General features: G+C 45.4%; 1 protein-coding gene across 1 annotated transcript in view; it reads left to right on the forward strand.

Annotated features, from left to right (window-relative positions):
* The window catches only part of LOC307143501 (uncharacterized protein), a 39897-nt gene extending 22814 nt beyond the window's left edge, over positions 1-17083 (forward strand). The window contains exon 4 of the mRNA XM_079845126.1: positions 17026-17083. Within this exon, the coding sequence (XP_079701252.1) occupies positions 17026-17071 (46 nt within the window). The 3' untranslated portion in view covers positions 17072-17083. The remainder of the gene's footprint in view (positions 1-17025) is intronic.
* The last annotated feature ends 7331 nt before the right edge of the window (positions 17084-24414 follow it).

The raw sequence follows: 24414 nt of genomic DNA on the forward strand, positions 1-24414 counted from the left end.
CTTTGAGTATTTCTGTAACTGTGTGCAAGGAGGCAAAGAAACGAAACAACCCTAGCTTTATGCATCAAAGCAGTGCTACAACACCCATAAAACAAGACCGAAACATTATGAAGAGTTTCCACACCAACAAACCCATCTCAGTGCACAAAACAAATGTGTATGCAGCCAAAGGAATATGTTTTAAATGCTTTTCTTCAGTCTCTCACCTCGCTAAAGAATGCAGGTCTTCTGTGAAGTGTACTGAATGTGGCAGCATATATCATGATTCGGCCATGCACCCTGGTCCATCACCCCAAATAGTCAAGGCTCCTTCACAGTGAAGATCGAAATTTTATTGTTTAATGTTATTTTTATTTAGTATTATGTTTTATTATTTTTCATAATTATTTTTATAATGTACAATGTAAGTCAGACTGTGTTGAACATTGTGTCCCAAGGAGAGACTTGGATGAGCTATATTTGTTACAGGAATGTGCACTCTTATAGAACATGTTTCCACTGATGCACACAGTAGCATGCATCTGTTCCTGATGTATTGTAAACTGATTCTTTATAAGGAAAGTGGATTGTGCAACTGATGTAAGCATGATGTATACGCTCTATTTTAAACATAGGACGCATGTTTCTCTTCCTTCTAAGGAAGTCTTTTCCTAGTGAGATCCTCTGTTACTAGTATATATAATATTCAAATTGAGTGTCCAGCCTCAGATAAGGGACTCAGAGGAGAGACAAGACGAGATGAGAGATGGACGAGGGATGAAGAGAGGATGAAGGGAGAGGGGAGAGAAATGGAGGAATGGAGAAACATACAGCTGGCATGAGACAATAACTTTTTAATGTCTCAACTATGTCTGATATATAAAATAATAAAAAGAGATATCTTGGCAAATTACTGGTATCCGGTCCTGTGATTCAATCATAACGGGGACAAAAGCTGAATTTTCAGATCTACAACAGTCAAAAGAGGATGGCGGGGAGGGAGAAGATCGATCTAACATGGGTGTTGTCAGTGCAAGCTGCACAGAAGTTTGTGGTCCAGGTCAGTGGAGCCGCTCCTGCTCAAAAATCTGCCTTGTGAAGGTATACCCCAAGGGTTCCAAAGATTTGGCCATCAAAGCCTATGTAATTATGGATGACCAAAGCAATCGTTCATTAGCCAGTCCAGAGTTCTTCGAGCTGTTCAACGTGGAGAGCAAACCATTCTTATATCATCTCAGAACTTGCTCTGGTATCACCGAAACATCTGGCAAGAAAGCAGAAGGATTCCAGAGTCACTGGATGGAAAAGTTTTCATCTCTCTTCCACCACTCATTGAGTGTCATGAGATCTTGAATAATCGGTCTGAAATTCCAACGCCAAGTGCAGTTCTACACCAGCCTCATCTCCGACACATTGCTAAGTACATCCCAGAATTGGAACCAGAAGCAGAAATACTGCTGCTACTAGGAAGAGATGTCATTAGGGCACACAAGGTTAGACAGCAAGTAAATGGACCAAACAACGCTCCCTTTGCCCAACGACTGGACCTGGGCTGGGTAGTAGTCGGAGAAGTGTGCCTGGGTAATGTGCACAAGCCAATGGTTAACACATTCAAGACCAGTGTGCTGGAAAATGGTCGCCATTCAATCTTTCAACCCTGCACAAGCTTCATTCAGGTCAAGGAGATGCAGCCAAGCTGTAACATGTCTGCTAGAGTAACTGAGAAGACACTGGGACAGACAGTGTTCAACAGAACTGAGCATGACAACAAACCTGCTCCATCAGTTGAAGAACTAGCTTTCCTAAAGATAATGAACACAAATGTCTACAGAAATGATGCTAACAGCTGGGTAGCTCCTCTACCGTTCAGAGAACCACACCAGCCCTTGCCAAACAACAAAGTTTAAGTAGTTAACCGGTTCACATCTCTGCAACGTACTCTGAAGAGGAAACCTGAGATGCAGCAACAGTATGTGGCTTTCATGGAAAAGATCTTCACTAATGGACATGCTGAGGTTGCACCGCCACTAAGTGAAGGGGAGGAATGCTGGTATCTTCCAACATTCGGAGTCTACCATCCACAAAAACCCAATCAGATCAGGGTGGTCTTTGATTCCAGTGCTCGATACTCTAGTGTCTCTCTCAATGACGTGCTCCTCACAGGCCCTGACCTTAATAACTCCCTCGTAGGTGTTCTACTACGCTTTCGGAAAGAGAGGGTTGCAATTCTAGCGGACATTCAACAGATGTTCCATTGTTTCTTGGTGCGTAAAGACCATTGTAACTTCCTCCGTTTCCTATGGCACAAGGACAATGATACAAACAAGGAAGTTGTGGAGTATCGGATGAAGGTCCACATCTTTGGCAATGGGCCATCTCCTGCTGTGGCAATTTACGGACTCCGAAGAGCCATCAGAGAAGGCGCACAGAAGCATGGTGCTGATACTGTCAGGTTTGTGGAAAGACATTTCTATGTTGATGATGGCTTGGTATCTATGCCGTCTGAAGCTGAGGCAATAGATTTGCTCCAACGAACACAGACCTCACTTGCTGAGTCAAACATTCGCTTACACAAGTGTGCTTCAAACTCCCAAAAAGTCATGGAAGCTTTCCCACCTGAAGATTGTGCTCCAGTAATCAAGGACCTAGATTTGAGTGGAGAAACCCTACCCACTCAACGGAGCTTGGGTCTATTGTGGGAGATCACGAATGACACATTCACTTACTCTGCATCCACCATTAGCAAACCATTCACCCACCGTGGAGTTCTCTCCACTGTCAACAGTGTTTTCGATCCTCTGGGTCTATTGGCACCTGTCACGATCCAGGGAAGAGCCCTCCTCAGAGAACTTACCTCTGAACTCTCAGACTGGGACACACCCCTCCCAGAAGACAAACTGAACAGATGGGGAGCCTGGAGAGATTCGCTCCAAGAGCTAAAACCGCTTCATGTACGGCGTACATACACAACTACCTCCCTCACTGAAGCAGTGCACACAGAATTGTGTGTTTTCTCGGATGTGTCGACCAAGGCCATAGGTGCTGTGGCGTACCTGAGAGCACTTCAGAAAGATGGGGAAGTAGAAGTAGGATTCGTTATGGGCAAGGCAAAGTTAGCACCCCTGTCTGAGCCTACAATTCCAAGGCTTGAACTGTGCGCTGCTGTTTTGGCAGTAGAGCTGGCAGATCTCATCCAGGATGAGCGGGATCTAAAGTTGGATGACATGAAGTTCTTTACAGACAGCAAAGTGGTGCTTGGCTATATTTATAACGAGACAAAACGATTCTATGTGTATGTTCACAATAGAGTCCAACGGATCCGTCAGTCCTCGAGGTCTGACCAATGGCACTAAGTGCTTACAGAGGAAAACCCAGCGGATTATGCATCAAGATCTTTACCTGCATCCCGCCTGGTGCAAATTTCTTGGTTCAACGGTCCCTCTTTCCTGCGCCAACCACCTGCAGAGAAAACACAAACAAGAGAGACATTTGAGATAATTGAACCTGAAAAAGATTCAGAAATCAGACCTCAAGTACAAACCTGTGCTACTAACCTTAAAGAACCAGAGCTTACTTCTGACCGCTTCCAACGGTTCTCCACCTTCACATCCCTAGTAAGTGGAGTAGCATTTTTAGTTCACATAGCAAGATCTTGCAAACACACAAACCAAAACAGCAAATGTAAAGGTTGGCACAGATGTAACTTACCTCGTACTCCAGATGAAATGAACCAAGCAAAGAATGTTATCCTTAAAGCAACACAAAAGGCTTCGTTTGCAAAAGAACTGTCAGCCCTCCAAGTTAACCAACCAGTATCCAAAAGTAGCCGCTTGTGGAAACTCAGTCCAATCATGGAGGACGATTTCATTTGTGTTGGAGGTCGACTAAAACACTCTCAGGTTGCACCAGCAGAAAATAACCCAATAATCCTGCCTAAAGATAGCCACATCTCCCTTCTGCTCACAAGACATCATCATGAGCAAGTGAAACATCAGGGTCGTCACTTGACAGAAGGAGCGATCAGAGCTGCAGGACTATGGATCTTGGGATGCAAGACGCTAATCAATTCAGTACTCCACAAATGCATAATCTGTCGCAAGCTGCGTGGAAAGATGGAAGAACAACGCATGGCGGACCTACCGTATGAACGCCTCTCAACCTGCCCTCCCTTTACGTATGTGGGGCTTGATGTATTTGGACCTTGGTCGGTGACAACCAGACGCACCAGAGGAGGACAGGCGGAGAGCAAGCGGTGGGCCATCATGTTCTGTTGTATGAGTTCGAGAGCTGTACATGTAGAAGTCATCGAGTCTATGGACACATCAAGCTGCATAAACGCTCTAAGGCGATTCTTCGCACTCAGAGGCCCTGCGAAACAGCTCCGTTCCGATTGTGGTACCAATTTCATTGGAGCGTGCAAGGAGCTTGGAATGGACAAAACGGTGCAGAGGTACCTCAGTGAGCAAGGATGCAGCTGGGAATTCAATCCACCCCACAGTTCTCATATGGGAGGCTCGTGGGAGCGCATGATTGGCATTGCCAGAAGATTCAATGTTTCTACAGCTGAACACTCGCTTAACCCACGAAGTTCTTTGCACACTAATGGCAGAGGTGACTGCTATCATTAATGCACGGCCACTCTTACCTGTGTCCTCAGACCCAGAACAACCTTTCATACTTTCACCATCAATGCTCCTCACACAGAAGACAGGAGTTCTATCTCCTCCTGAAGACTTCTCGGCAAAGGATCTGTACACGAAGCAATGGAGACAAGTTCAGGCTCTTGCAAACCAGTTTTGGACCCACTGGAGTCGTGAATACTTACCTTGTTTGCAACACAGACCGAAGTGGACAGAACCTCGCAGAAATCTCCAAGTTGGAGATCTAGTTCTGCTCAGGGACAAGCAGATAGCTCGCAACTGCTGGCCCATGGCCAGAATCACAGCCACATTCCCTGGAAAGGATGGACATGTAAGGAAGGTTGATGTGACGACGAGTGACCAAGGCAATGTAAAAACCTTTCTTAGGCCAATTGCAGAAGTTGTTTTACTTCTCCCCAAAGACTGATCTGGAGATTAAGATTTTTTCACTCTATTAAGTTCATAGTGACCTTACATAGGTCAGGTGGGGAGTGTGTTGTCCTTAAGGGTTTTAAAGGGGTGGTAAACCACGATTTCACTATTCTAACTTTAGCTAGCGTGTAATGTTGCTGCTTGAGCATAAACAACATCTGCAAAGTTACAACGTTCAAAGTTTAAAGCAAAGGGAGATATTTGCTTTTAAAGAAATCAGTTTCTAAGAACTACAGCAAACGGCCAGCAGGCGACTACACACATTCCTCCAGGGTTGGTGACATCAACAGGCTCAATATTTACATAAACCCCTCCTCCGAGAATATTAAATAAGGGGGGGTGAGGCCATTTTGTATCGCGGCGCTGTTGTGGTATAGTAGGCTGGAGTGTTGTTGCTGCGATGCCGAGGAAACGCTGTTATTTTCATCCGGATTGCAGGTCTGGGGTACTTGCTCTGTTCAGCCTTCCTTGGGACGGGGGTGCGTTGCAGAGCGTTTAACATACAGCATGTTATATGCACGTGTGTTTGAGTCAGCGGGGAATCAGGCGCGCGCAGGGCTCCCTGCAGAGGAGATCTAACATCTAAGCACATCTAACAGAGGAAAACATCCACCGTCTTCGCGATTTCAATGCCAGATTTGCACAACGTCAGCTGCGTGAAAAAAACACTGCCGGTGCGTGGATGCACGACGCGCGCGCTGCACATTTCACGGAGGACAACACAAACTTCCACAAACTTCGCGAGTTCAATACAGGATATGCACCACGGCTTGTCCTGAAAGCTGGATTTACAAACAGAAGCTGTTTACGGGCCACAACCTGTAAGTCTGATTTATTTTTCATCGATGTGTTTTCCTGTAATAGGTTGTACATTGTAGCAAGGAAGTAAACAGATGACAACACTGTTCTGCAAACCAGTCTGTTAAATGCTCATTCATACTTAACGTTATCCGACGAACACCTAACGTTACAAACACTAACGTTAAAATCTCAACAGCGAACCTGGCATTAGTGTAAATGATTCTTTGATTAGAGCTTTTATGTATTGTTTATCTACAGGCATGCTAAACATGGTTCTGTGTGTGATTTGGCTAACTTACTAGTTAAAGCCAGTGCTTAGTGTTCGTTTTGGGTTAGTTCTTGCGACAGATATTTGGCTATAATTCGATTATAGTTCTGATTCGGGCTCATATGGTTTTATTGACGCCGTTGTTTCTATGACCAAAGCACAGCCTCCGGTAAGGGGCGTGACGTTTCCGACAAACGTACACTAGGCGGTTAGCGAATCACAACACACTGGGCCAGCTAACCAATCAGAGCCCACTGCGTATTTTTGAGGGACTGGCTTCATACAACCCGGAAAGCATCAGACCGTTTCACAAGGAGGGACAGAGCAGTGTAGAATAAAGGTCAAATATATGACAAATAAGGCAATTTTTTTTAAAACGAAGCATGAACACATGTTACAGTGCACCCCACAAACACAATCAAGCCTTCAAAAGAATGTGTTTTACCACCCCTTTAATTTTCAAATATGTACTAAATATTTGTTGATGTATATCTTCAGGCAGAAAATGAGAAGTTAATAATTACTTTTCATTTAAAGGAAATCGTTTATAGAACCACTTATTCTTATCATGTGATGTCACTGCCTGTTAAGTCACTTCCTGTTAGCCCTTCCTGCATGAAACTGACATGGTGTGCTCTTGTCATCAATCCATTCGCATCCGCTACAAAGCATCATAGAGGCAATGCCGTAAGTTAACTTGTATGACTTTTGATGTGTTAAAGGTTGTATATCAGGAAGTATTTTGTGAAAAGGATGATGTTTGATGAATTTGTTTACTATTGTGTATAGCAATGCTAATAGCTATTGTAACTGGGAACAGCAGTGTGTACATGTTAGCCATTCAATGCAATGTTATTCAAGAAATGGACACTGATTACTGTTGTATTGTTTTATTACAGTTTTCACCGTTATACGCTTATGAGGAATTGTGACAGTAAATGATCAAGCTTACTACGACTCTGTTTTCATTTGCAACGGTTTAACTTGGTGTTTAGTCAGAGTTTCAACACACTGCACGAGAACACTACAATCAATAACATCCTGTGCTTAAATACACAAAGCAGGTACGTTTCACGGCAGAGGTCTCTTATTCAACACTAACAACATTGTGGCTTGGTGATCTTATACCTCCCTGAAATTACTTTTTTCAGGTTGGGATGTCTGTATTCATGCCATCTAGGTATCAGCATCACGCTGTTGCATAAAACCATTCTGTTTTCATTGGTGACATGTTGTTTCCTAAGTCTGTGTGAATTGCCACTGAGGTATTAAAGTGTTATGAGGTATTTCCAAGTGAAGAGGAAATTTGGATATTGAGATCTCCAGCTCTCATCTCTAGCTCACAGCAGTCGTTGTTGCAGGGGCACAGTTAAGGATGTTTTACCCAGTGGTCATCTCTCGTATCATAGAAGGAACACCATTCAAGTAAAGAAAACATCTTCACATTTTAAGTAAAGATTATTAAAGACCGCTTGCACGGATGAAGGTTACCACAAGACTACAGCTAATAGGCATGCACATCTGCACTGCATGAGAGGAATATCGGTCCACACTAGCAGGTGGGGGTAGCATTCATCACTCAAGAACTGGAACTTGGACTGCCGATACAACTATATCAAGCAGCGCCTGATTTATTTTCATAACTCAATCTTCCCTTTTTCAGATAGCATACCATTCATGAAAAAAATGCTGGGTTGCTTTTAACTTCAGGTATTGTCAACATGCTTGTTGCTGTGGCTTATGCATATATTGGCAACATGCTTGTTGCTATGGCCTATGTAGGTAGTGGCAATACACTCGTTTAGGTCATCTGGGTAAGGACAACATGCTTGTTGCTATGGCCTATGTAGGTAGTGGCAATATACTCGTTTAGGTCATCTGGGTAAGGGCAACATGCTTGTTGCTATGGCTTACGTGGTTATTGGCAACATGCTTGTTGCCATGGCTTATGAGGGTATTGACAACATGCTTGTTGCTATGGCTTATGCAGGTATTGCTTGTGCATGCATGCTTGTGGCTTTTTCATTAGTTGTGATTGGGGGATATCAGCATTGGTTTTGTTTTGGGGGTTTATCACTGCTCTCTCTGCTCTTATCCATGCTGCACTACATGCATGAGCAGGGAGTTCTTGCACAGAACAGAACCATACTGCCAATCTAAACTATGCTAATTGTCTATCACTTTGACGATAGTGATCCTGACAGAATTATGATTATTAGGGCTGGGTATTGACACAAATTTCACAATTCGATTCAATTTCGATTCACAAGCTTTCGATTCGATTTTTTTCAATTCAATATCGATTATTTTGGATATGTATCAGGTATAATACATGGAAAATGTTCTCAAGGAAAACTAATTTCTGAACTAATGTTGTAAACTATGGGAGTCAGTTGATACTACATTTGCCTACTAATATTGAAGGTAAAAATTAACTGATTTGTATACAAACACTTAAATGACACTAAATTATGTTTTTTTTATATAATATTAAAGTTATAATATGAACTTTACAATTACATAATCATAATACTACTCCAATTAGTTTAAAAAAATACATAAACATTTAAAGGGTGGCTGTCATAAAAACTTGCCAGATTTATTAAATATTGAAGAACATTGACAATGAATATCCTATGTAATGTGGTGCATATAATTAGCAAAATGCTCCTCTCTAGAGTTAATTTTTCTAGCTGACTAACGAGTTTATGGACACTGGATGTTTTTTCTGAGGTAACTGTGACATTGTTTACTTGTAAGCCGTTTTACTTACATCTTTCTGCGGTTGAAACACTGATTGAGCAATTCTATGTGACATGATACGGATTTCGGTAAGTTGTCCTGTATCTTTTAACACACTTTCAGAAGCTAATTCGTGTTTATTTCGCGCTGTTACTGGTATTAAGGCGGAAGAGAAGATCTGTTCATGTTTGCTCCGCGCTGCTGGTTCTCTTGAGCTGAGCTGCGGCAGAGCGATCTCACGCCACAGCGCCAAAACGATATGTTCTCTTTCATAGGTTCACTCGACGCTGCGTCACTTCATGACGTAATGGGAACGCCCTCTGGGCACAGCAAGATAACCAGATCCTGGAAGCAGACGTTCTCAGCCCGCTTGACTAACGCGGCAGCCGCTGACTTCACCAACCTCGTTGGTTCTGTGGCTATTCCGCCATTCCTGCGGTTGCGGATACACTGGCCACTCATCTCGCTCCATCTTCAGCTCCCTCGTGGAAGTCCCACCGCCTTCTTCCCACTAAGCCGTGTAGGACCACTTCCGCCCTTATCAGAAAATCCTACACGGCGGCTGGTCAGGCTGGCATGGCCCTTCATTCCATGCCCAGATAGCAACATTGTGTTGGCCCAGATCTGGCACTTGTGGCATACTGATCTGGCCCCCATGCTGCGTGGAATGACGGCCCTTGAGTGGACCACTCCTGTTTGCCAGATCTGGGCCACAAGCAGGCCAGAGCAATGCCACATGTCAGCCCAGAGCAAAGAAATAAACCAGAACAGGACCTTATCTAAGCCTCAAAATCTTTGTAGATTAAATGTGGAGTCATCTCAGCCTTAATAAACCTGTTAACAAGCAGAATCACTGAAGAGAGAAGAGAACAGAACAAGAGACGAGCAGAAAGACAAGAACTACAACTGACTTCAGCCACAGCCTTGGATGAAATCAACTGAAGATAAAAGAAGACATTAAATCTCTGAAGATCAGAGGAGGATTAAACAACTCCACAAACAGCATTACCAGCTTCACACATTACTAACCAGACTGACTTTATTTCTGTTATACTACTACAGATGCTCTTATTGAGAATTAACAGAAGTTGAACTCTAATGTGTTTCATCTGAAGTCACCATGACAGTGATCAGTTTTTCCATTAGTTGGGCACTTTACTCTTATTAAGTGTCTTCCTCGTTTGGCTTCTGCGAATGTGTGTTGATAAAACATTTGAAATAGCAAAGGAAGCTAAAGAGAAGTGACATCAGGTGAATATGATTACCTGGTGATGGTTTTAAAATCGTCATGAAATCAATGATGTCATTTGGTTCTAACAATTGTGTTATTAATACATTTTCATTACAATCCCGTGTTACTAAGGCATCAGATCTTGCAGTATTTTAACAATCAGTTAGATTTTAACAAAAATAAAAATTTAACCTATGATGACAGGTACACACACAGACATCAACAATCAGCACATGATTCTCAACAATGGTGACAATCAAAAATGCCATGTTGCAATGCATGCTGGGTACCAGCATAGTACAGAACTCCCAGCATGCATTGCAGCATAAATATATTATGCAGCTGAATTTTCCTATTATTTTGTTTGTCACCATTGATGAGATTCATACGCCAATTCTTGATATCTGTGTGTATCTGATTGACGTCAGATTAACTTTTTGTGCTTTGTTAAAATCTAATAACTGATTATTATAATACTCCAGGATCTCATGCTTCTGTACACAGGGTTTGTAGTGTAAATGTATTAACACAACACACTTGTTATACTCAAATAACACCAGGCAATTTCATATATAAAATGTCATTATAAAACCATCATCAAGTAATCATAATCACCGGATGTCACTTCTCTTTAGCTTCCTTTACTATTTCAAATGTGTTTTACCAACACACATTCGCAGAAGCTAAAAGAGGAAGACACTTAATTGATCATTGTTCAATGATCAATTCATGGTGACTTCAGATGAAACACATTAGAGTTAAACTTCTGTTAATTCTCAATAAGAGCTTCTGTAGACGTATAACAGAAATAAAGTCAGTCTGGTTAGTAATGTGTGAAGCTGGTAATGCTGTTTGTGGAGTTGTTTAATCCTCCTCTGCTGAGATCTTCAGAGATTTAATGTCTTCTTTTATCTTCAGTTGATTTCATCTAAGGCTGTGGCTGAAGTCAGTTGTAGTTCTTGTCTTTCTGCTCGTCTCTTTTGCTGTTCTCTTCTCTCTTCAGTGATTCTGCTTGTTAACAGGTTTATCAAGGCTGAGATGACTCCACATTTAATCTACAAATATTTTGTGTCTCAGATAAGGTCCAGTTCTGGTTTATTTCTTTGCTCTTGGCTGACATGTGGCATTGCTCTGGCCTGCTTGTGGCCCAGATCTGCCAAACAGGAGTGGTCCACTCAAGGGCCGTCATTCCACGCAGCATGTGGGCCAGATCAGTATGCCACAAGTGCCAGATGTGGGCCAGATTTGGGCCGACACAATGTTGCTATCTGGGTGGCCATCCTCCAGGCCTATCAGGCGGGCGTGCTTAAGGAGATGGACGAGGGCGACGGTTTGACACCGGAAGCAGTCAAGGAACTGCGCAAAGCTACGGATTTGGCTTTACGAGCCACGAAGCACACAGCTCGCGCCATAGGACGTTCAATGGCGGGCGCGGTGGCGGCGGAGCGCCACCTGTGGCTCAACCTCACGGAAATCCGTGATAAGGAAAAGGTTTTCCTACTGGACGTTCCGGTTTCACAGTCTGGTTTGTTTGGGGAGGCGGTCAACACGGTGGCTGAGAAGTTTAGAGCCGTTAAATCTCAGTCTGCCGCTTTTAAGCAGTTCATGCCTAGGAGAGCGAGGGACTCTCCTAACCCCTCCCCCTCCCCCCCAGTCCAGAGAACGCCCTTCTCACAGCAAACCTTCTGCTCCAGCCACTTCGAGTCGCTCCTGACCCTCCGGTCAGAAAAAGGAGAGCTTCAGCTCACGTCCGAGGCTGGGTCAGACCGTGCAAGCATTTCTGCCCGCCTCTCACCAGCTCTCCTTATCCAGCTCTGTTACTTTCGCCGCCCAGCGTGCTTCGAAATACAGAACTGGCCCGACCCACGCCTTTTCTGGCGCTGAAGGAAAGAGATGTTTTTTGCTTTCTCCCCTCACATCTGATTGGCTCACCATCCGCCATTCATTCAGATGGAGACACATTCGGTCTTCTCCGGGAATCAGAGCGGCCCAGTCTTCCCACTCTGGCCGTGACATCTCACACTCTGCACCAGGACGCCACATGCTCTCCTTCGTAGATGGCCACGCCTTCTTTCAAGGTTCATCTCGACACCCTATCTCAGGTATGTCCACCGCACCTCAACACCCCACTCCCTCTGTCACATTTCTCCCACGAGTGGAAGCTTCTACCAGGGGTATCATCCTGGGTCCTCCGCACAATTCAGTGCGGTTACACACTCCAGTTCTGTCGCAACCCCCCTCTCTTCGACGGGGTCAAACTGTAGTAAACAGTGCCTCAGAGGCTTCTGTTCAACAACAGGAACTTACTTCTCTCCTCCTCAAGGGGGCGATAGATGAGGTCCCGTTAGCAGAAGAGAAAGGTGCCTTCTTCAGCCGTTATTTACATTTACATTTAGTCATTTAGCAGACGCTTTTATCCAAAGCGACGTACAAATGAGAGCAATAGAAGCAACTAGAACAGTCAAGGGCAACAGTATGCAAGTGCTGTAACAAGTCTCAGTTAATCTAGTACAGAACACACAGGACAGAAATGTTTTATTTTTATTTATTTATTATTTTTTATAAATAAATTAGACAGACAGAAAATGAATATAATGATAAGTGCTATTCTTGATTGGTCAGGTGCTGCTGGAAGAGATGTGTCTTTAGATGTTTTTTGAAAATGGCTACATATTAGTGCAGAGCCAGTGGTTGCTTTGAAGGCGAGCACCAGTGCCTTGAATTTGATGCGAGCGGCTATTGGCAGCCAGTGCAGACTGATGAAGAGAGGGGTGACATGCGCTAAAGACCACCCTCGCCGCGGCATTCTGGATCAGTTGCAAGGGTTTGATAGTGCATGCTGGAAGGCCCGCTAGAAGAGCATTACAGCATTCCAGTCTGGAGAGAACAAGAGCTTGGACCAGGAGTTGTGTGGCCTGCTCTGATAGGAAGGGTCTAATCTTCCTAATATTGTATAACGCAAATCTGCAGGACCGGGTTGTTGCAGTAATGTGGTCAGTGAATTTTAGCTGATCATCAATCACAACTCCAAGGTTCCTGGCTGTCCTGGACGTTATTTTCTGGTTCCGAAGAAGGACGGCGGCCTGCATCCCATTTTGGACCTTCGCCGTCTGAACTTCGCCCTCTACAGAGGGACGTTCAAGATGTTAACACTCAAGGCTATTTTTTCACAGATACATGCGGAGGACTGATTCGTTACGATAGACCTGAAAGATGCATACTTCCATATTCAGGTCGTCCAACGACACAGGAAGTTCCTCAGATTTGCCTTAAAGGGGAGGGCTTATCAATACAAAGTCCTTCCCTTCGGCCTCGCCCTGGCACCGAGGACGTTCACGAAGTGTATGGATGCTGCTCTGGCCCCGCTGAGGCTCCAGGGCATCCGTAGTCCTGGACGATTGGCTCATTCTGGCCCACTCCAGGGAGTTGGTGACTCGCCACAGAGATGTCGCTCTTCTGCACATTCAGTCTCTTGGTTTGAGAGTGAACACCGACAAGAGTGTTCTCACCCCAGCACAGCAGACCACTTTCTTAGGAGTTCATCTGGATTCCGTTCCGATGCAGGCCCACTTAGCCCCTGCTCGGATTTCCAGTATTATAACCTGCTTGGCCCGCTTCAGGATCAGCCATCATGTTTCTGTGGGTACGTGTCGCAGGCTCCTGGGTCTCATGGCCGCAGCTTCCCCGGTGCTTCCCCTGGGACTGCTTCACATGAGGCCCTTCATTTGGTGGATGAAACGCTCAGGTGCTCGGTTAACAGGATCGGCCCTTCGCCTATTGAAAGTGTCGCACGGCTGCTTCCGCGCCCTATCAGTATGGCGGGACCCTCTCTTTCTTCGGACGGGGGTCAATATGGGGGCTGTTTTCCATCGCCAAATGATCACGACGGACGCCTCTCTAACCGGCTGGGGTGCGGTATTCAAGGGCAGACCGGCATGTGGGGTCTGGGAAGGGGAAGTTCTCTCTTGGCACATAAACTGCCTAGAGCTAAGAGCTGTGTCCCAGGCCCTTCGGCACTTTCTCCCCTCTCTCATGGGACATCATGTCATTGTCAGGACGGACAACATGGCGGTGGTGTCTCATGTGAATCGCCAAGGGGATCACGGTCACGCACCCTGGACAGGCATGCGCGCCGTCTCCTCCTGTGGGCTCAGGGCAAACTTCTGTCCCTGAGAGCAGTCCATGTACCCGGACTCTTAAACCTCGCAGCAGATTACCTGTCGAGGCAGAAGCTCAGGTTGGGGGAATGGATGCTGAACCCTCAAACTGTATCTCAGATTTGGGAAGTGTTCGGCAAAGCGGAGGTGGACCTCTTTGCCTCGAAGGAGTCGTCCCAGTGCCGACTCTGGTTTTCTCTGAGCTCCCCAGCTCCATTGGGGATAGATGCGTTTGCAGATTTCATGACCCAATCTGAAACTCTATGCGTTCCCGCCCATCAAACTAGTTCTGGCGGTTCTGTGCAGGGTGAGAGAGAGTGGGGTCAGCCTCCTGCTTGTGGCTCCACTCTGGCCAACCCAGGCTTGGTTCTCGGAGATGGTTCTCCTTCTGTATTCTCCCCCCTGGGAGATCCCGATCAAAGAGGACCTATTGTCCCAGCTTCAGGGCATGATTTGGCATCCTCATCCGGAGATTTGGAAGTTGTGGGTATGGCCCATCAAGGGCCAGTAGCGCTGGACACTGGTCTTCCTGCCGATGTTCAGGAGACCATTGCGAGTGCGAGAGCTCCTTCCACTAGGAGGCTCTACTCCTCCAAGTGGAGGGTCTTTGAGTTATGGTGCTCGTCCCATGCGGTGGATCCTGTTAACTGCCTGGTGGGTCCAGTTCTGGAGTTCCTGCAAGAAAAGTTTTCCGCTGGAGCGCTTAGGGTTTATGTTGCCGCGATCGCTGCGTATAGGGAGTTGGATGAAGTTCCTCTAGGCAAGCATAGGTTGGTTTCGTCTCTTATGCGAGGGGTTAGGTGCCTGAGGCCAGCACGCTCCCCTGGTATTCCCTCTTGGGACCTCTCAGTTGTCCTTGAGGGGCTAATAAAGGCTCCCTTTGAGCCCTTGGAGTCAGCTCCGGAGTGGATTCTGACTCTCAAGGTTGCTCTTTTGCTAGCATTATCTTCCTTGAAGCGAGTGGGTGACCTACAGGCTCTCTCTGTTAATGGGACCTGTATGGATTTTGCTCCTGGCCTAGTCAAAGTTACCTTAAGACCTAGGCTAGGTTATGTGCCCAAGGTTTTGTCCACTTCGTTTCGTTCTCAGGTTATCACCCTTCACTCTTTTCACCCCCCTCCTTTCGACTCGGAGGAGGACGAGAAGCTTCATTTGCTCTGCCCTGTTCGAGCATTGAAGTGCTATGTAGACTGGTCTGACAGTTGGAGGAAATCTAACCAGCTCTTGGTGTGCTTCGGTGCTGGCCGCCGCGGGCTTGCCACATCGAAGCAAAGGATTTCCCATTGGGTGATGGAGGCTATTTCGCTGGCATATGAGGTGCGTGGTATACCTTCCCCTCTTAGCATTAGGGCGCATTCTACCAGAAGTGTGGCTTCCTCTCAAGCGCTTTTTAGAGGGGCTCTTCTGGAGGATATTTGTGTAGCGGCAGGTTGGTGACTTTTGTGAGGTTCTATAGCTTGGATCTCGACATGGCTCCGGGTTCGCATGTTCTATCTGCTTAACCTGGCCATGCAGGTTATCTGGTATTCTTTGAGCCAGATATGGCAGCGCTTTAGCTTGGCGTGTGTGGTATATCGTTCCCATTACGTCATAAAGTGACGCAGCGTCGAGTGAACCTATGAAAGAGAACATAGAACATCTCAGGTTACTTGCGTAACCTATGTTCTCTGAGTAGGGAACGAGACGCTGCGTCCGCTGCCAAGCTCCTCGCGCTGCGGACATGCCTTCCTTTTTGGCAGAGAAATCTGAGGAGCAGATGGCGCGCGCGCCAGTATAATGTGGCGGCGTCAGAGCGTCGGGGGCGGTGCCCGCGCCATCAGTCAATTAATTGGCGTGATTCTTTAAGGGCTTCAGACAATCGGCACACCCAGAGGGCATTCCCATTACGTCATAAAGTGACGCAGCGTCTCGTTCCCTACTCAGAGAACGTTACGCGAGTAACCTGAGAAGTTTTTGAATTTCGAAAAAAAAAAAAAGACGAATCGATATTGTTTTGTAAAAGTGAGAATCGATTAAAATCGAGAAATCAATTTTTTTACCCAGCCCTAATGATTATGTAATTTTAAAGTTCATATTATAACTTTATTATTATATAAAAAAAACTTAATTTAAGTGTTTGTATACAAATCAGTTAATTTTTACTAGGGATGCACCGAATATTCGGCCACTGAAAAAGATTTTTATCACGAAACAACATGGCCGAAATGTTGTGAAGACGCAAACAGATACCGCGACCTGCACGTGCTTGTCTGAAGCAATATGTCTGCGGTGTGGACGTATTTCAGTATATCTGAGAAACACCCACGTCTGCTCCATGCACATGCACTGACAGCGAGAGCTCATGTTCTCGATGAGAAGAGGACCAGACTTTACTGTGAAACCGAACGGTTTCTGAATGCAATCTTTAACAGTGGGCATGTTTTAAGCGCGGAACACACTTCAATCCGAGTTCCCACACCAACATCAATCAACATGTATCACGAAATTCAAACGATAAATGCCGTTTTGACGCTCTTTAATGTGGCATCACTGATCACATAACAGTTCAAGCGGTGGCGCACGCGCGTGAACGCGATCATCTGTGAGCGCGATTGATCATCTCTTCCTTAAGAATAAACATCTAAGGTGTGTTGAGGATACAACTTACTGTCATGTATATATGTGGTGTAATCGCTAAATCAGTGTTTCAACGGCGGAAAGACGTCAATATAACTGCTGTAAACTAAACAATGTCAAGTAACTTTAGCATCACATTTACCTCAGGCAGTCATTCAGTGTCCACAGAATTGTATTCACTAGAGTAAATCAACTCTTTCACTAAATATATGACCTATATTAGCCGTTATATTCATTATATTCTACTTAACCTGTTAATGATATCTTGATTATTTAATGTATGTTTAAATAAACCTGTCATGAAAATGACAGACACTGTGTATAAATTATTATAATTCAACAACGAATTGGATAAAAAACAATTTTATAATTAGATTTAGAAGTTATTGCAAAAACTGCCTTATGTGAAGTTTACATGTTTGCGGACTAATGTTATTTGAGTGTTGATTATTAGACCTAAAAATAAACAGCAACTGAATTTATGCTAATAGTTTGGGCACTGTTGTTAACCTTTAATATTAATGTGCAAGTAAGGGCTCCCTATATAGTTTACAACAATATCTTCAATAAACTTTTAGTTACAATTTAATTCATTTAAGGACAGATACTTTTTTTTCTCAATAAACCAATAAAAATAAATAAAAAGCCATTTTGTAAAACTGCTGTACCGAACCCGTACTGAACCGTCAGTTTTGTGTACTGCTACACCCCTATTCTACAGTTAACATATGGGCTTTGGCAGTCTTTGTTTTGATACACTATTATGTTGAAGGCCTACAGAGAAAATAGTTGTATCTTTAAGCAGTTGCACTTGTTCTGAATGCACTTTCTTGTAGTAGTCCTACAGAGAAAAATTTAAAATGCACTAGACCTAAATGCACTTTGTTTTTATGAGAGAACATTTAATTTTAAAACCTTTCTGTAGGCCTGTACATTATTATTTAATGTACAAATGAGTGGGGTCAAGTTAAACATTTTAGTTTGAATTTTATACTGTGCATTGTTGCAATGTGCTAAATAAATATTGGCATAATTTGTAATTGATTTATTCTTTTAAACTTTAATATTAATTTATGCAATTGCAATGCCTTGATTTTAGTAAAGTTAGTACACAGTCATAGCCATAAATGCAATGGTATTAATAATTGGCATAATTTCTGCTTCGGTTTTCGGTTTTCGGCCTTGGTTTACTCGTTTTCGGTTTCGGCCAAGAATTTTCATTTCAGTGCATCCCTAATTTTTACCTTCAATATTAGTAGGCTAACTGACTCCCATAGTTTACAACATTAGTTCAGAAATTAGTTTTCCTTGAGAAAATTTTCCATGTATTATACCTGATACACATCCAAAATCAGGTATAATACATGGAAAATTTTCTCAAGGAAAACTTTGTATTATGTATTATACCTGATACATATCCAAAATCTCCTCCTTGAACTGCCACCTTAACGTGGTGGAGGGGTTTGAGTACCCGAATGAACCTAGGAGCTATGTTGTCCGGGGCTATATAGCCCTGGTAGGGTCTCCCAAGGCAAACAGGTCATAGGGGACGGGTCAGACTAAGAGCAGTTCAAAAAACCCTTATGATGACCAAAAAAAGGAGGACCGTGACGTCGCCCGGTACGGCGCAGCCGGGGCCCCACCCTGGAGCCAGGCCTGGGGTTGGGGCTCGTATGCGAGCGCCTGGTGGCCAGGCCTTCCCCCACGGGGTTTGGCCGGGCTCAGCCCAAAGGAGTGACGTGGGGACACCTTCCCGTGGGCCCACCACTCACAGGAGGGACCGTAAGGGGCCGGTGCAGAGAAGATCGGGCAGCAGTCGAAGGCAGGAGCCTAGACAACCCGATCCCTGGACACGGAAACTGGCTCTTGGGACATGGAATGTCACCTCACTGACGGGGAAGGAGCCTGAGATTGTGCGTGAGGTTGAAAGGTTCCGATTAGAGATAGTCGGAATCACCTCTACGCACGGTTTGGGCTCTGGAACCACACTCCTCGAGAGAGTATGGACTCTTCACCACTCCGGAGTTGCCCATGGTGAGAGGCGGCGGGCTGGTGTGGGTTTGCTTATAGCCCCCCAGCTCTCCCGCCATGTGTTGGAGTTTACCCCGGTGAACGAAAGGGTCGTTTCCCTGCGGCTTCGGCTCAGGGATAGGTCTCTCACTGTTGTTTGTGCCTACGGGCCGAACGGCAGTGCAGAGTACCTGGCCTTCTTGGGGTCTCTGGGAGGGGTGCTGGAAAGTGCTCCGACTAGGGACTCCGCCGTTCTACTGGGGGACTTCAACGCCCATGTGGGCAATGACAGTGACAACTGGAGGGGCGTGATTGGGAGGAACGGCCCCCCTGATCTGAACCCGAGTGGTGTTCAGTTATTGGACTTCTGTGCTAGTTACGGTTTGTCCATAACGAACACCATGTTCAGGCATAAGAGTGTCCATCAGTGCACATGGCACCAGGACACTCTAGGTCGTAGGTCAATGATCGACTTTGTGGTCGTTTCATCTGACCTGCGGCCGTATGTCTTGGACACTCGGTTGAAGAGAGGGGCGGAGCTGTCAACTGATCACCACCTGGTGGTGAGTTGGATCCGATGGCGGGGGAGGAAGCTGGACAGACCCGGCAGACCCAAACGTACTGTAAGGGTCTGCTGGGAACGTTTGGCTGAGCCACCTGTCAGAGAGATCTTCAACTCCCACCTCCGGCAGAACTTCGACCGGATCCCGAGGGAGGCTGGAGATATTGAGTCCGAATGGACCATGTTCTCCACCTCCATTGTCAAAGCGGCCGCTCGGAGCTGTGGCCGTAAGGTCTCCGGTGCATGTCGAGGCGGCAATCCCCGAACCCGGTGGTGGACACCGGAAGTAAGGTGTGCCGTCAAGCTGAACGTCCTTCCCTAATCAGAAACCGTGGGTGGACAGTTCAATTCGCACTGCAGTAAACTCGCGCACCACCGCTTACAATGCCGGTCTCCTAACGGGGGATATGAGGGAGTACAAAGCTTCATGTTACGCCCTCCGGCGCGCCGTTAAAGCCGCAAAACTCCGCTATAAAGACCGAGTGGAATCTCATTTCCAACTCAACGACTCCCGGCGGATGTGGCAGGGACTGAGAACCATCTGTGCTTTTGGAACTAAATCCTCTGCAGAGGTGAGAGCTGATCCGTTACTGGTGAACGAGTTAAACTCTTTCTACGCTCGCTTTGATGGTAATCGCGGCAGCGCGACTCCGGCGAGTGACGCGTCAGAGAGAGTCCCTCAGAGCAGCAACGGTCACGTGATCTCTGTCTCGGAGGACGAGGTTCGGAGGGCACTCAAACGTGTGGATGTCAGGAAAGCTGCTGGGCCGGATGGTATTTCAGGTCGTGTTCTGCGGTCCTGTGCTGATCAGCTCGCAGGGCTCTTTACATCCATATTCAACGAGTCCCTTGCTACATCTGTTGTCCCCACCTCCTTCAAACGATCCTCCATCATCCCTGTACCTAAGATCAGTAAACCCTCTTGCCTAAATGACTATCGTCCAGTGGCTCTCACATCTTTAGTCATGAAGGTCTTTGAGAGACTCATTAAAAACAACATTTGCTCCTCCATTCCTGACACTTTGGACCCTCTTCAGTTTGCCTATCGTCCCAATAGATCGACTGAAGATGCCATTTCTCACGTCCTTCACTCCTGCCTCACTCACATCGACAGCAAAAGTGGGAACTATGTCAGGCTGCTATTTATTGACTATAGCTCAGCCTTTAACACCATAGTTCCCATTAAGCTAACACACAAACTCCTGGATCTAGGCCTGAATTCTTCTCTCTGCCTCTGGATTGAAGATTTCCTCACTGGCAGACCCCAGGCGGTGAGAGTAGGCCAGTTCACCTCCACCTCCATCACCCTGAGTGTTGGAGCTCCACAGGGCTGTGTGCTGAGTCCCCTGCTCTACTCTCTCTACACCCATGACTGTTTGTCCACACACAGCTCCACCTCGATCATCAAGTTTGCTGATGATACTGTTGTCCTGGGTCTCATCTCCAACAACAATGAGACGGCATACTTGGACGAAGTGGAGCAACTGACATCATGGTGCCAGGACAACTGTCTCTCTCTGAATGTTAACAAGACCAAAGAACTGATTGTGGACTTCAGGAAGAGACGGCATCGGTCATACTCCCCTCTCATGATCAGCGGGACACCGGTAGAGAGAGTGAGCAGCTTCAAATACCTGGGTGTGAACATCTCCGAGGATCTGACCTGGACTACACACATCCAGACACAGGTGAAAAAAGCCAGGCAAAGACTGTACCACCTGCGCCAGCTGAGGAAATTCAGGGTTTCACCAGCCATCCTGAAAACTTTCTATCGAGGGGCGATAGAAAGTGTCCTGACTCAGTGCATCACAGCGTGGTACGGGAACAGCACCAGTCACGACTGCAAAGCCCTGCAAAGAGTGGTGCGCTTATCCGAGCGCATCTCAGGCTCAGCTCTCCCGTCTCTGCAGGACATCTTCACCAAACGCTGCAGAGGTAGAGCTACTAAAATCATCAGAGACATTAATCACCCTGCAAACTCTCACTTCACCCTGCTGCCATCTGGTAAGCGCTTCCGTAGCCTGATGGCAAAGACTGAAAGACTCAGGAGGAGTTTCTTCCCCCAGGCCATCAGACTCCTGAACTCAGTCACGTGACTCACTTCACCCCCGCACACACATAAACATCCAGTCTTTTAACATTAACATCCACATACTGCAATTGCACTGCACTTTACGTCCCTATTGTTACTGCGTAACAACCTGTAATAAACCTTGCACATTATACTTCTTTATATATACATATTATATATTTTATGTTAACCACTTATTTTTAAGTCTACAGTTTATCTCACTTATCATATCCACATATTTTTTATATTTTTATTTTTATCTTATTTCCTATTTTTATCTTTTACTTGATTTATTTATAATTCTACTTATGTTAATACTTTTTATTCTAATTTTATTCTATTTCTATTTAATTTCTTGTAACTGTTATTTGCACTGTCCATGGAGCGGACCTGTTTACATTTCACTGCCAGTTGTATATTGTGTATATAACTGTGTATGTGACAAATAAAACTCTTGAATCTTGAATCTTGAAGAAGGAGTCCTATCGGGCCTGGTTGGCTTGTGGGACTCCTGAGGCAGCTGACATGTACCGGCAGGCTAAGCGGACTGCAAGCCGGGTGGTTGTGGAGGCAAAAACTCGGGCCTGGGAGGAGTTCGGTGAGGCCATGGAAAAGGACTATCGGCTGGCCTCGAAGAGATTCTGGCAAACCGTCCGGCGCCTCAGGTGGGGGAAGCAGTGCCCTACCAACGCTGTTTACAGTGGCAATGTTGACCTCAAATGGGGATGTCGTCAGACGGTGGAAGGAATACTTTGAGGATCTCCTCAATCCCGCCATCACGCCTTCCATTGAGGAAGCAGAGGCTGGGGGCTCAGAGGAGGACTCGTCCATCACCCAAGCTGAAGTCACCGAGGTGGTCAAGAAACTCCTCTGTGGCAAGGCACCGGGGGTGGATGAGATCCGCCCTGAGTACCTCAAGTCTCTGGATGTTGTGGGGCTGTCTTGGCTGACACGCCTCTGCAGCATCGCGTGGCGGTCGGGCACAGTGCCTCTGGGATGGCAGACCGGGGTGGTGGTCCCTCTTTTTAAGAAGGGGGACCGGAGGGTGTGTTCCAACTACAGGGGGATCACACTTCTCAGCCTCCCCGGGAAAGTCTATGCCAGGGTACTGGAGAGGAGAATACGGCCGATAGTAGAACCTCGGATTCAGGAGGAACAGTCTGGTTTTTGTCCGGGCCGTGGTACACTGGACCAGCTCTAGACCCTCTACAGGGTGCTGGAGGGTTCATGGGAGTTTGCCCAACCAGTCCACATGTGTTTTGTGGATTTGGAGAAGGCATTCGACTGTGTCCCTCGCGGCATCCTGTGGAGGGTGCTCGGGGATTATGGGGTCCGGGGTCCTTTGCTAAGGGCTGTCCGGTCCCTGTACGACCAAAGCAGGAGTTTGGTCCGCATTGCCGGCAGTAAGTCAGACTTGTTCCCGGTGCATGTTGGACTCCGGCAGGGCTGCCCTTTGTCGCCGGTTCTGTTCATAATTTTTATGGACAGAATTTCTAGGCGCAGCCAGGGGCCGGAGGGTGTCAGGTTTGGGGACCACGCGGTTTCGTCTCTGCTCTTTGCAGATGACGTTGTCGTGTTGGCCCCTTCTAACCAGGACCTTCAGCATGCACTGGGACGGTTTGCAGCCGAGTGTGAAGCGGCTGGGATGATGATCAGCACCTCCAAATCCGAGGCCATGGTCCTCAGTCGGAAAAGGGTGGTTTGCCCACTTCAGGTTGGTGTCGAGTTCCTGCCTCAAGTGGAGGAGTTCAAGTATCTTGGGGTCTTGTTCACGAGTGAGGGGAGGATGGAACAGGAGATTGACAGACGGATCGGTGCAGCTTCTGCAGTAATGCGGTCGATGTACCGGTCTGTTGTGGTGAAGAAAACATGAGATTAGTGATAAGATAATGTGATTAAATAATTGTGATTATTTTATTGTACTGACAGAAATAAAAACAAATGTTCGAAAAGTTTTATTTATATATATATATATATATATATATATATATATATATATATATATATATATATATATATATATATATATATATATATTTTATATATATATTAAGGCTGTCACCGTTAACGCGTTAACACATGCAATTAATTTTATGTCCTTAATGCATTAAAAAATTTACGCAATTAACGCATATAAATTACAGAAGTAAGTGAAGCTGCGTCATTAAAGTAATTTTCATGCAGTTAGATGATCTTAGAAGTTGGGAGTTTATCACACTGAGCATCTACAAGCACCTGTAACCCTGGTAAGAGGACATTTCCATTCTAACTCTTTAACACAATTCTGCTTCTCTGTTTGTGATCAGGCCATTTTAAGCCGTTAAACTCTGGTAAATTTTTCAGTGATCCAGTAATCGAATTCATTTAAACAGGCCAGAGGAGAACTGGCACCCTGACTGAGCCTGGTACACATACTATACACTGAATTCTGTAAAGTTGTTTTTTTCTGTAATGTTTTTTTTTTCTTGGATGCTTAGGTGTGTATAAATGTATCATATAATAGAATTATATGGACCCCTTATTTTTGGTTATTTGGTCTCCAATGATCCTTGAAGTTTGCAGAAAATACAGTTTTGTGATCACCCTTAAATCTTGTTGCCTCTGGCTTGGCGTGCTCAGTTGGGGACACTAAATTTTTCAACTAAACATCGAAATAAATCTAAATAATAAACTAAATTAACCATTTAAACTAAATTACTGATCGAATTATTGATCTAAAGCCCACACTGTCACTGTATGATAATTGAAATGAACTGATGACATCAGCGTTTTTTCCAGAATGGCTATACAGCTGAATAAAATTATGCTGCATTATTTTCCTGTTTTACACTGTAAAGCTGCTTTGAAACAATCTACATTGTTAAAAGCGCTATATAAATAAAGTTGACTTGACTTGACTTGACAA

Source organism: Gobio gobio (assembly GCF_949357685.1).
Source record: "Gobio gobio genome assembly, chromosome: 2".
Taxonomy (NCBI): Eukaryota; Metazoa; Chordata; class Actinopteri; order Cypriniformes; family Gobionidae; genus Gobio; species Gobio gobio.